At 41.0% G+C, this 13,404-nt stretch overlaps 1 protein-coding gene across 6 annotated transcripts in view; it reads right to left on the bottom strand.

Moving 5' to 3' along the window:
* The window catches only part of NF2 (NF2, moesin-ezrin-radixin like (MERLIN) tumor suppressor), a 78,861-nt gene that overhangs the window by 36,344 nt on the left and 29,113 nt on the right, over nucleotides 1-13,404 (bottom strand). For all 6 annotated transcript variants that reach the window (XM_058531739.1, XM_058531743.1, XM_058531742.1 and 3 more), the window contains exons 4-7: nucleotides 12,121-12,204; nucleotides 3,454-3,522; nucleotides 2,451-2,533; nucleotides 247-322 (exon numbers count right to left, since the gene is read on the bottom strand). In XM_058531739.1, the coding sequence (XP_058387722.1) occupies nucleotides 247-322; nucleotides 2,451-2,533; nucleotides 3,454-3,522; nucleotides 12,121-12,204 (312 nt within the window). The remainder of the gene's footprint in view (nucleotides 1-246; nucleotides 323-2,450; nucleotides 2,534-3,453; nucleotides 3,523-12,120; nucleotides 12,205-13,404) is intronic.

The following is a 13,404-nucleotide window of genomic DNA, read 5'->3' as shown; positions in this document are numbered from 1 at the left end:
TCTCTGCTGAGCACAGGACCAGACCGAAGTCCCCCGAGGCTCAACTGATACACAATTACCTAGGATCTAATTGAAGTCCAAAAATAGAAAATGAGGCTATAAGACCCTCTCCCCTTCCTCTTCTCTTCTTTACCACTGAACCGTTAAAGAGCCTACCACCCCGGAATGAAGAAGTAACCCATTTTAGTATTCTGCTCCTGATTCAGGTTGTTGATACACAGGGAACTTGGAGAGGGTTTAACATACCCGGATTGCAAAGTAGTTCACACCGTACATCTCCAGGTCTTGAGCTATCTTCAAATATTCCATTTCAGCTTCATCCCTGTGAGAAGAATGAAAGACACTGTCACTGGAGGGCAGGCACAGGCCAAGCTGAACGTTCGAACCTGCCAGAAGACGCAAGCCAGAGTAGATACCAGCAAAGCTCTTCCCAACCCCGAGTCTATTAAACACACCAAGGTCAAGCAGAATTTCCCATCCCCATAAAAAACAAGAGAACAGATTCATTACAGTGTCTCTTAGCTTCAATTTCATGCTTTGTCCTTGGTAAATGGTGACACCCGTCTCAAGTAATTCAAGAAAAGCAAGTGGCATGTCATCTTTTCTCAAATGGATTTTGATGTTCAAATTTTATTTAAGTTGTTGCTTTATAAACGTGTACTTCCTTCACCTAGAAGGTTTTGGTAACGAAACAACTCTCTCTGCAAGCTATCGGAGAGCTAGCTGCCTGATGTTATTTCTTCAGGTGTTGCTAGAGGTTAGGGCAAGAGCTATCTGGGCTGTAAAACCAAAGCCAGGTCACCTACTTCTAAGTTATGAGTCAAATTTAAAGTAAGCTCTTGAAGCAGCAATGACTTGCAGAAAACTCCTGAATAGGTATAGTATGGAAATATTTTAACTCAAGTTTCCCTATGACCTTGCCTTCTTCCCTCTCTTGGATCTCAAAATGCTCTCAAATGGATCTAAAAAATTTAACCTGAAAGAATGCCAAGTGCTGGCAAGCGGGTGGAGCAACTGGAAATCATACACAAGCTGTTATAAATTGGTACAATTACTCTGGAAAATTATTTGACATTTTTTTTTTTTTTGGTGAGGAAGATCGGCCCTGAGCTAACATCTGCCAATCCTCCTCTTTTTGCTGAGGAAGACTGGCCCTGGGCTAACATCCATGCCCATCGTGCTCTACTTCATATGGGATGCCGCCACAGCATGGCTTCACAAGCAGTGCGTCAGTGTGCGCCCAGGATCCGACCAGGCGATCCCCAGGCCGCTGCAGCAGAGCATGCGCCACCGGGCCGGCCCCTGTTTGACATTATTTTTAAGAGTAAAAACCACGAGATGACCCGACAATCAAAATGTCCATCAATAGTAGAATACATAAATAATCTGTGGTTATTAATATGGTGGAATTCTCCATAGCAATGAAAATGGAAAAACTACCACTACACACCACAAACCCAAATCTCACAATATGATGCTGAGTAAAGGAAGTGAGACACAAAATACAGAAACTGTCTCATTGCTTTTATATAAAGTTTAAGACAGGCAACGCTAATCTATGGAGTTAGAAATCAGGAGAGTGGTTACCTTTGGGGAGCAAGAAGGGGGAGTGTGGGGGTCATGCGGTGTTTTGTCACCTGGTGTTACATGGTGCTTTCACTTCGTGATAATTTATCCAGCAGTATACTTATAACTTGTCCATTTTTCGGTATATATGTTATACTTTTTTAAAAATTGGAAAAAAAAGCATGTGACGAAGTTGATTTAAAGAAGAGAAAAAAGTTTAAAGGCTAATGAAAAGATGATCAATTCCTAAAATGATCCAGGAAATGCTAATTAATATTTAATACAAATTTTCACCTTTTAGATTACAAAAATTAGATTGATAAATACAAGCGTTGGGGAGAAAAGGGCGGGAAAGATACTCTCATACACTGCAGATGGGTATGTAAATAGGTACAAACTTTTTGGAGGGCAACTTGGTGGCACCTGTCAAAATGCAAAATGCTCACATCCTTTCACTTAGCAACTCTTCTAAAGAATCTACCCTTAGAACTACTCATGCAATTATATAACGATATAAGATTGCACACTGCAGAACATTTTGTAAAAGTGAAAAACCTGTAGCTACTCCAAATGCCATCAACAGAGGAATGGAGCAAAAGCTATGGGACTGCCACACAACAGAACTCTTAAAATGAAACTAAATTACCAGTGAATGCAGTAGGTCTGCACATCCTGACAGGCAGTAACTATCATGCCCACTTTATACCACATGCACTAGAAAAAGGACACACACAAAATTGAAGACCAGCATTACTCCCAGCTCCCCCCTTTTCTTCTTTATACGTCAGTACTGCATCTTGTTCAACAAGCACGTCCTAGTTTACAGTTCTGTTTTTTAAAAAAAGCTCATGAAGAAACATAAACCAATAACGAAGCAGCCTCACCTGGCTCGGCCTCGGTGCTCTGCGTACCAGGCTGTAATTCTCTCCTCCCACATTTCTGGAGTCATTTGATACAGATTTATTACCTACCAAAAAGTAGAGCAAAATAAAAAACCCCTACACAAAGACAGTTTTGGTACTGTTTGCCATTTTTATAATTATGCATCATTTTTACAAAACAGCAAAGCTATTTTTAAAAAGCCACATACAGGGAGCCAGTCACATGCAGAGGTGGACATGTAAACAAACATCATTCAATTTGAGTCTCAACTCGGAAAGCTGCACCATTACTCAGGCCCAGGTGTGCCCCTCGCCTGGCAGGGGCCCCTCTTTCCTGGGCTGTGAGACCCAGAGGAAGAGCTCAGTCAGGAGCAGTGCTCACTAATCCTGGGCGGGGCAGCCAGGCCAGGCTGTGCACGCTGCTGCCTTCGCTGCACAGAAGCTGTCAAATGAGCAGGTAAAGTCAGGGAAAGGTGAGGAGCAAGCCTTTATTACACATGACAGATGAGTGCAGCTATAAAATCGGAAGCAGCAAAAGGGAGGGAGGGCCTGCTTCCGTGGCTAATGAACAAGATGAACAACACCAAGGATTAAAAACTACAATGCCCACCCCCAACCCATCACTATCCACCCCTCGCAGCTGCCAACAGCTCAGTTCCCCCGGCTGAACACACGCTGCTCCAAACTCCTCCCTGGGAATCACTGCAGCTCACCCATCTTTAAAGAAACAATCATTTACAGGCCATGCTAGTCCTGGCAACCCCAAACTAATTCCACGAACTTTTGCGTTTTAATATTCTTAACAGAGATTCCACACTCTTTACTCAAGATTGATTACAAAATATTTGTAATCAATATGTAATGTATGTAATCAATATGTAATGATTACATAATATATGTAATGTTCTTGCCATATATTTCCAATATTCCTGCAAGTCCTTCAATTAGTTTTCTTGTAGACTACATATCTGCTATGTCTTCCCAAACAGGGAATTTGGTTTCTTACCCTTTTTGGAAGCAATTCCTCTTGGGCCAAAAATCCCCGCTTGTGAACAGAGGGGTCATAGTCCCCGTACTGAAAGGAGAAGAAGGGGAGAGCAAGCGATTGAGATTCTCAAGACAACTGCCATTTAAGACAACTGCCATTTCTGAACCGGCTTGACTCAGTCTCATTCCCTCCCAGCTCTGGGGAGCAATTCAATTCTGATGACAAGTCAAGATTTCAACCTTGCTAGTTTGTTATCCTTGAATGAAAATACAAAGCTGATTACATCTATGAACAGAGTTGCATAATCTCCTAAGTGATGGATGGGTGATACGCTAATAAGACTTTGACATTTGTATAGAAATGTGGCTGAGTTTTCTAACTCTCAAAGAAAGCAGTCACTACCAAAACATTAGCTTTTGAAATGAAACAACACACACAACGGTGAAAGTTGTGATTAGCAACGTGTGATAAGAGTCCTACCTACAAATGTTTCTAAGTGGCTGGTAATTGGAGCTAACTGCTAGGTGGGAGCTGGGAATAATGCAGATAATATTTTTAATACCTTTCATTCAAGGCTCTGAAAAATGCTTTGGAAAAATCGGATGCCAACATTGTCATTCCTATTGTACAGACAAGGAAACGAGTAAAAGGTTAACTGATTTTCCTAAAGCCACAGAGCAAGTCACCAATGGGACCAGAAATGGGCCCTGCATTTTAATGCGTTCATTCAGGGACAATAATTTGGAAATTTATTTTATGATTTAAGAAAAATTACCCCTTTCTTTCCTAGAAAACTTACATCTGACCAGGAAATACTTACATCTGACCAGGAAATAATCAAAAATGATGGAATTTTTTAAAAGAAACTAACCATAAGACATATAGAACATAAAATCAAAGCCTATCTCTTGTCAATTAGAATCCAGGGGCTTTTCTTTTGATCAAAGCTCAGTATTTTGGTATAATCTTCTATAAACATTTATTCTTTTAGCTACTAACATTGAAAAAACAAAAGAACGGTCATGCACAAGGCTACTGGCTCTATGTACCACCAAATCGGGTCAGGACATGGCCCACTCTCTCATTTCCAAAGAGCCTCAAGTTAGATTTCTGGTGTGTTTTCCAACAGACACTCATGGGACCGAAAGGAGATGTTCATCATAAACTTGACATCATGTCTTATTCCCATACCACCATGCCTCATGAATTGATATTTTTTATGAATCTCATAATTATCTTGTGGATAGCAGAATTATATTGTACTGTTTTTTGAGCATTAAAGGAATTAGTCAAATTTAAACATTTAAAATATGCCACAGTTTTTGTAACCCTGTCTAACTTGAAGGAGCTGGTTTCTCCTGATCTCTGAAAGGCCAGGGGATGCAATAAGGTAGCAACTGGTCTGAGCTTTGACGGTGCTCTCTCGGAGGCAGCTGCAGAGCATAGGGAGAAGCCTGGCTCTGGAGGCCAGCTGCTTAAGGTTCAGTCCCAGCTCTTTCACTTATTAGCTACAACCCTGAAAATTTTTGTCTCAGTTTTCTCAGCTGTAAAATGGGGATAATAACAGTATTCATCTTATAGGACTCTTGTGGAGATTAAATTAAATAATACCCATAAAATTTAAAAAACTATGCTTGACACAGAGCACTCAATACAACCTGATGTCAAAAGACAAAAACTCAGGTCGTGTCACCTCTCTCAGTCTGTTTTCTGATTTGTCAAATCAGAGCATTGGTCTTAGAGGATTTTGAAAGGAGTGGGGGGCTCTGGAATATCCCCTGAAGCCTTGAGTAAGGCACCCTCTCTCTAAACCTCAGCTTCTTCATTTGGAAAGCAAGGGTCACAACAGTGCCTGCCTCATAGCGGGTGATGAGTGTGGAGTGAGACAATCCAGGTAAGCATTTTGCATAAAGCCTGGCTCATAGTGAATGTCAAGCATTATTGTTACCCTCTGCATTATTTATAATGACACTTGTCACTGTTTGCTTCTCTGATTTTTGAAGGGGTAGGCTGCTAAAGAAAGCCCTGTTAGTTGCATTTGCAAACCTTTCTACAGTGCTGACCAAACTAACGCAAAGGTAGGCAGATATGCAAAGTTAAAGTTGTAAATTCAGGTTCCAAAAGCTTGCAAAATTAATGATCCACATTATCACACTGAGCTCCCAGCTACTCCACTGATCAAATACGTTACATCTGAGCAATGCAGAGGCAGCAAAGACCCTGCTGAAAGCACTTCTCCACTGGACTAACTCCACTTACAACATAAAAGCCACCTTGATGTATATGTCTGCACTTAAATGTCTCTTTAAAAAAGAAAAGAAGAAGAAAATCCTTCAGTTGTGGCAGTTGGTGAATATACGAGCAAGTCAGACCACTCCATAAATGGAGACGGCTGTTCGCATCCTTTTATGTACAGATGCATTCTCATAATATAACCAGGGAGTGGATCTACTGTGAAACTAATGAAGCCTGGGTTTCAGGTCTCTGCACCTGCATGGGCCAGTACTTAATTTATATTCATAATTTGGTCTTCTTGCGTTAAAAAGAACCCCCTAAGTTATATAAACTTCAGGCCCCACAAAACCTGGACCCACCCCTGATATAAACCAATTGAATTTAAATTCAAGGAGGAAGTTCACCACTTAGAAAACTCTTGGAGTCAATTCTTAGGTTAAACAGAGGCTCCTTCTGGATATTAAATACTTTCCTCTGCCTATACATATGGAAAATTAGACCAAATGCTCTGAATAGGATTTCACAAAACATTAATATTTGATCAATACATATATAGAATAAATAGTTAGATCCCTACCACATACCAGTCACTAAATTCCAGATGGATTAAAGACTTAAACCTGTGAATGAAAATCCATAAAAATAGCATAACAAAATATAGCAGAACATGTGTATAATAAAGGTGGGTGAAGCTATTCTAAAAGTCACCCAAAATATAAAAAGAAAAAAATTGACAGGGGCCGGCCCCGTGGCTCAGCGGTTAAGTGCGCGCGCTCCGCTACTGGCGGCCCGGGTTTGGATCCCGGGTGCCCACCAACGCACCGCTTCTCCGGCCATGCTGAGGCCGCGTCCCACATACAGCAACTAGAATGATGTGCAACTATGACATACAACTATCTACTGGGGCTTTGGGGAAAAAAAAAAAGAAGGAGGATTGGCAATAGATGTTAGCGCAGAGCCGGTCTTCCTCAGCAAAAAGAGGAGGATTAGCATGGATGTTAGCTCAGGGCTGACCTTCCTCACACACACCCAAAAAAAGAAAAATATTGACAAGTCTGACATGTAAAAAATAGATAAAAGGTTAATATTCATAATATTCAAAGCTCCTATAAATTAATTAGAAAAAGATAACAATATAGTAGAAAAATGAGCAAGTTGTAAACACCTGATTCCCAGAGCAAAGAAATCCAAATGGCTAGTAAATCTAAGAAAAGATGCTCAGCCCCAATGGTAATCAAGGAAATGAAAACTTTTAAAAATCTATTTTTCTGTCAGATTAGCAAAAATTTAAAAGACTGATAGCATCCACTGTTGACGAAGATGTGGAAAAACAGGTATTCTCATACACTATTCTTAGAAGTTAAATTAGGATGACACTTTTGGAGGGCAATTTGGTCATATCTATTTAATTTTTTTTATTTAGATAAAATTTACATACATAAAATTCACCACTTTAAACATATATCTCAGGGGGCTGGCCCTGTGGCGTAGCGGTTAAGTGTGCACGCTCCGCTGCTGGCACCCCAGGTTCGGATCCCGGGCGCCCACCGACACACCGCTTGCCAGGCCATGCTGTGGTGGCGTCCCATATAAAGTGGAGGAAGATGGGCACGGATATTAGCTCAGGGCCAGTCTTCCTCAGCAAAAAAGAGGAGGATTGGCATGGATATTAGTTGAGGGCTGATCTTCCTCACACACACACGCTAAATAAATAAACAAAATTTAAAAATAAATAAATAAACATATACTTCAGTGGTTTTTAGTATACTCAGTATACTAAGTATACTTTAGTATATCACTACCTAATTCCAGAATACTTCCATCACTCCAAAAAGAAATCCCATACACATTAGCAGTAACTCCTAATTTCCTCCTCCATCCATCCCCTAGCAACCACTAAATCTACTTTCTGTGTCTATGGATTTGCCTATTCCGGACATTCCACATAAATGGAATCACACAATATGCGGTCTTTTGTGTCTGACTTCTTTCACTTAGCATTATTTAAATTTTAAATGTTCTTATCCTTCAATCCATTTATGCCATTTCTTGGTATCTATCATAGAGAAATACTGTTCACATATGCCCAAACAGGCATATTCAAGGATGGTCACTGCATCCATTTAAATTCTAGAAAAATAACAGAAAGAAAAACAAACCTGAATATCTACCAATAAAGAGGTATTTAAATAACCACAATCCCTCCTTTCTATGAAATACTGTTCAGTAGTTTAAAAAGATGAGGTGGGTCTATCTGACAGTTTCAAGTGAAAAGGGCGTGTTGTGCAGGGGTTCCTCTGGAGTAGCCACCCAGAAGTGGAATTTCAGGGACTCAGGGATTGTGTCTCCTTACCTGACTGGCCCCTACCACACCCATCACTCCCCAGAGGTTACGCCAACTCACAGTCCCTTCCAGCAAGTAAATGAGCTCAAACAGTGCTCCCATCCGATTCACTAATCCCTGTCAATCTTGTGGGTTTGAAATGTTACCTTATTGTTGCTATAACTTTTCTTTTTCTTGATTACTAGTGAGATTGAGCATCTTTTTGTATTTACTGACCATTCTTGTTTTCTCTTCTATAAAGTGCTTGTTGTTAGTACCCTTTGCACCATTTTTCTCCTGTCTTTTTCTTATAAACTTAAGAGTTCTTTATATTCAGGGATATATCTGCAATTCTACTTCTAGAAATCTACCTTAAGGGGAAAAAGCTTTTTGCACATGTACACAAGGAATCATACAAATGGATTTTCAGTAAAGCTCAGTTTATAATAAGGAAAAAGTAGAAACTAAACCTCTCTCTCTCTCAGAAGGGGGATGGATAAATTGGGTTTATTCATCAATAGCTACCATACAGCAGTTAGAATCAATGAGCTACATCTACACATACAACATGATACATCTCAAAATTGATGTTGACTGAGAAAAAATATCAATTTGTAAAAGGATAACCCAAAAAGGGGGGGGGGCATATGCAGAGTACAGCACCATTTATATCAACTTTAGCCTCCTGGATATTTTTAAGTCAGTGTCTTCCCATCTAACTGACCACTGCCTGAGGCATGAAACTCATAGTCTCTCACCAGGATGACCATCACAGCCTTCTAACAGGTCTCCCTATTTCCAAACTCATCTTACTCCAATCTGTCCTTCACACAGCCACAAAAGGATCTGTCTAAAATACAAACCCTTCACTGGCTCTGCATCACCCACAGCATAAAGTTAAGATCCTTTATGATCTGGTCCTCTGCAGACCTCTTCAGCCTCAACTTTTGCCACTCTCTACCTCTGCGGTACATATATCCAACTTCGTAACTAAATTGCCTTTTGACACTCTGTCCCTAATTTGCATCAAACAGTACTGAGAAGCACTAAGCCTCTCTCGCCCACTATTCTTTTCTCTCTCTGAACACTACAAGTTTGCTGGCCAGCACAGCAAGATTGGTAAATTACAAGCCATTCTCTCCCAAAGTCTTTTTTTTTTTTTTGTGAGGAAGATCAGTCCTGAGCTAACATCCATGCCAATCTTCCTGTTTTTGCTGAGGAAGACCAGCCCTGAGCTAACATCTATTGCCAATCCTCCTCCTTTTTTTCCCCAAAGCCCCAGTAGATAGTTGTATGTCATTGCTGCACATCCTCCTAGTTGCTGTATGTGGGATGCCGCCTCAGCATGGCCGGAGAAGCGGTGTGTCGGTGCGCGCCCAGGATCAGAATCCGAGCCGCCAGTAGTGGTGCGCGGGCACTTAACCGCTAAGCCACGGGGCCGGCCCCCCCACAGTCATTTTTAATAAGAATACATTTCAAACACCAAATTGTCAATATAAAATCCAACAGGTGCCTTAAAATATTGCAAGATGGTTTGGCATGTCATGTGACTGGACAAAAAAAAAACCCCAGTCCATACTTTTGATTCAAACATTACTTAAACTCCAACCAAGAAATATGGTTCTTGTTAACTGAACCATGTGATTAATATTTGTATTTATACTTCGAGGGTAATTGTTTCTTTATGCTTTGGAATTAACTGTGTCTGTATCATTCAAACAGCTGAAATCCTGTAATGAATACACTTGTGCATAATTACATTCCATGTGTTAATGAACTCAATTCGCTTTCCCCTCCACACTTCTAAAGTTCCTTTCTGTTTCAGAAAGGTTGTGGAAGAAAACAAACTGAATATGATGGAAGGAACCAGTATGATTTACTGAAAAGTCTGATTAACATGGCCATTCATTCATTAAATGAATCTGGAATTTAGTAAGAGGCCATGCGTGCTACCCACAGACCTCCCTCACCCGCTGGACAGCGAGCGGCAAGAGCAAAGTGCTGGGTTAGGCGACCAGACCCTAGGTTCTCATTCCCACTCTGCTCTCCAGTTCCGTTCTGCTTCAAGTCCCGTACATCAAGAGGTAGCTACAAAATTCCACAAAAGAATTAACATAGAGTATTGTGACCACAGACAAATTACCAATCCTTTCTGAGCCTTAAATTCTTCATCTGCAAAACAGGCATATACTCTCAAGCCTTGGCTTACGGAACAGACTACACCGAGTATTGCACAAAATAATCATACATGAGCTTTGCAAAACAGTAAAAAACTACAGGCATGTAAGATCTTATTAATATTGTAATCAGAGATATCCTTTTAATATTAACCTAGAAACTAGAAACATGTTCTAATAATCCTTAGTTTCCCAAATGCAGACTTGAAGCCATAGATTACCTTTATTTGTAAGATCCTGGAAATTTACACCGGAAAAAACAGTTAGAACATCCTCCTCCATATGAACCACATATGCTGTCTGTGAATCACTTTCATCTCTAAATTAGTAGGATCCAAATTAGTAGGGCTTTCCTACAGTGAAATCCGTTTAAGCAAACATCTGCTTGTTCCCTGAAAAGTTATTTTTTTCCACAAGTGGCCTTTGAATTTGTGGCGCAAAATCCACGCAAAGAAAATGTAGCCTTTGAGACTGAAGCCCTTCAAAGAGAGGCAGTGTCCTTGAGAGCCTGGGTCTCCTCTCAGCTGGGGAGAAAGCTGCTAAAAAGCAACTCGGTTCTGGGCCAGGAAGGGCTCGGATTTAATGAAAGTGACAACGACTGCTTCATCACTGTCAGGGCGATACTGATTGAAAGGACACGTTTTTCCTGTTATTAATATTCTTAATCAAAGCATAAAAGGAAGCATATGCTTTAGCTGAATCAAGGCCCATTTTCTGTTTTCTCAATTACTCATTTTTCTGCGCAGTGGAAAAGGGGAGGCACAAAATTCAATCCTAAAGCCATGAATTCTGCCCTTAGCTTTACCCAAGACTGGCCGGGTGACCTTGGGCAAACTGCTGACAGCGGATACTCACTTTAGTGTCTGTATCTGTGACAGAGTCAACAACCCCCTCCCCAGGCCTGGTGTATACTGAGCAAATATTAGACGAGTCATCAAATGATTAAATTGATTCTGGTGCTTCTGTTAGTCTGATCAGCATGAATGGACTTTTTTTTTCTCTCCAAACGACAGGCCAATTACTTCCTGGCTTTGATCTGAACATGTATTAAGCTACCAAAAAAAGTGGGAGTATCTTATTAATTTTTATAACACTACAGGGAAATGGCTTTATGGACACCTTTAATTAAAAAGGAAAATAATAACTGAAAAGATTATGAAAAATAACTACAGTAATGAAGATGTCTCAAGTCTGAGGACATCTTCTTATGCTGCAGTGAAAGGGAGGAAGCAGAGGGACCAAGAGAAGGCGGTATGTGATCGAAGTGGGATCTCTGAGGGACATGAAGCACCCTGGGCTGTCTCTGTAGTTGGTCTTCTAAGAACACAGAAGACAAAAACACAAGACCAGTGGTCTCCCTCTCCACCACTGCCAATCCGCAGTGATTTCCCTGTGCATGACTTTCAGCTCACCAGACAGCTCAACTGGGCTCAGTGGGCAAAAGAGCCTGCAGTGCCCAGCCGTCAGCACAGCTAGCACACTCATCAGGGATGAATGAAGCGGAGTATTCTCTAGGGTGTGGCGTGGTCCCCACACAAGGGCCTGCTGGTCCTCAGAAGATGAGTTTGGAATGAGGACTGGGCCTTTCTGACCTAAAGGCCATGTCTCGCCAAAACTGAAGACCATAAGTTCATTTTTCCTGATTAATAAGAAAAGAGGTTGGTCCAGTGAATGTATTAACCACATGTGCACAACGAGATTACACAGAAAATTCATCAAGCTGTACACTTATCATTTGTATACACACATACACACACACTCTCTCACACAAGATTATACAGAATCTGGGACAGTGATAGTGGTTCCGCCAGTCCACAAGTCCCACAACATCTCACTTTCTGGTGAAAATCTCTCTGCAGCCTGGAAAATTCAAAGAAACAGACGACTGGAGCAATCCCGTGACATGTATTTAATGCCCAGGAAGAATGCATTTTTCTTCTTTGAGCCTACCTTGGCCTGGACAGCATAGGAAGCCAGGAGCACAGAAGCCTCGGGAGGGCAGTAGATCTTCTCATCTAGAATCTGCTTCTTTACCTGAAAGGGGCAACAAGGGAGACATGACACCGTGTGCGTGGAAGTGAGCTGTGCAGGCTGGTCACAGCAGATGGCTGCAGGGTGTTCTAATGAGGGCTGCCAAACCAGCCTGTTAATCATTTTCTGACACAGGGTACAATTTTTTTACTGCTGCAGACAGGTTGGGAGTTCAGTCACTGGGAAGTTCCTGGTAAGATGACTATGCATAAAAAACCCTTATCTCTTCTGTTCATGATCAGATGCTGAAGAGGAAAAACAATCTTCATGGTTAAACCAGAGACTGACATCTGGACTGTGACAGAACAGAGCTGTGAACTCGAGAAGTGTCAGGAGCAACTCTGGTGGTGATTGCAGCCTTGGCCCCTGCTGAGTACACGCAGCACTAGAGGAAATGCAGTCTACTTTCAAGTCTTAACACAAGACAACAAGTCAGCAAGGCCACTGAGTTATGACTGTAGAAAAAAACCATTACTTTCAATATGCTTGCTCTAAGGGAAAAGGAAGCAATAAAGTTTGATCGATTAAACTTTTAAGTACACGTGAGGTCCAGGAAATATAATTCTTAAGCCATAATGTTGAATTAACATGTCATTGCATTTAATTTCTTAGAACGGTGCGGGGTGTGACATTTCAGACATACAGGCAAGAGAGCCTTGTGAAGTGGGGGCTCACTGAAGTAAACATAGCAGGAAAGCCAACTCTCTTTTCACAGATGTCAACAGTCACCAGATTCATAAAAGTAGTAAATTTTGCATTGCTCAGCCACGAAAACGCTCCAATATTTCAGTATGAGGGAAAATTAAGCCAAAGTCTTATGAGGGATGGGCACTGCTTCCAGGTACTTACAAGAAACCCATCTCTATAATGCTAGGACATTCTGGGGCCTGGGAAATCAAATGGTTTCATTTGAAGCAGCGCAACTTCCTAATCACTTGGTTTCTTTTCAAGAAAAAAAAAGTCACACTACAGAAAAACTGAAAGGGATTCCCTTTGACCAGAAAATGTTAGGGGTGTAAGAATATGTATATATGTATGTATACGTATGTATGCACGTGTGTGTATATACACACACACCCACACACATTTTTTGTAAATTTTCTTTGTAAAAGAAATTATTTGGGGGGCTTTATTACATTTGCCTTAATATTTACTAAACACAATAATCTGAGGCTCAAACTAATCATAGGAGGACTACGTGAC

The sequence above is a fragment of the Diceros bicornis genome, chromosome 35 (assembly GCF_020826845.1).
Source record: "Diceros bicornis minor isolate mBicDic1 chromosome 35, mDicBic1.mat.cur, whole genome shotgun sequence".
Classification (NCBI taxonomy): Eukaryota; Metazoa; Chordata; class Mammalia; order Perissodactyla; family Rhinocerotidae; genus Diceros; species Diceros bicornis.
The sequence above is the reverse complement of the archived record's forward strand: the minus strand, read 5'-3'. Positions and strand labels throughout refer to the sequence as shown.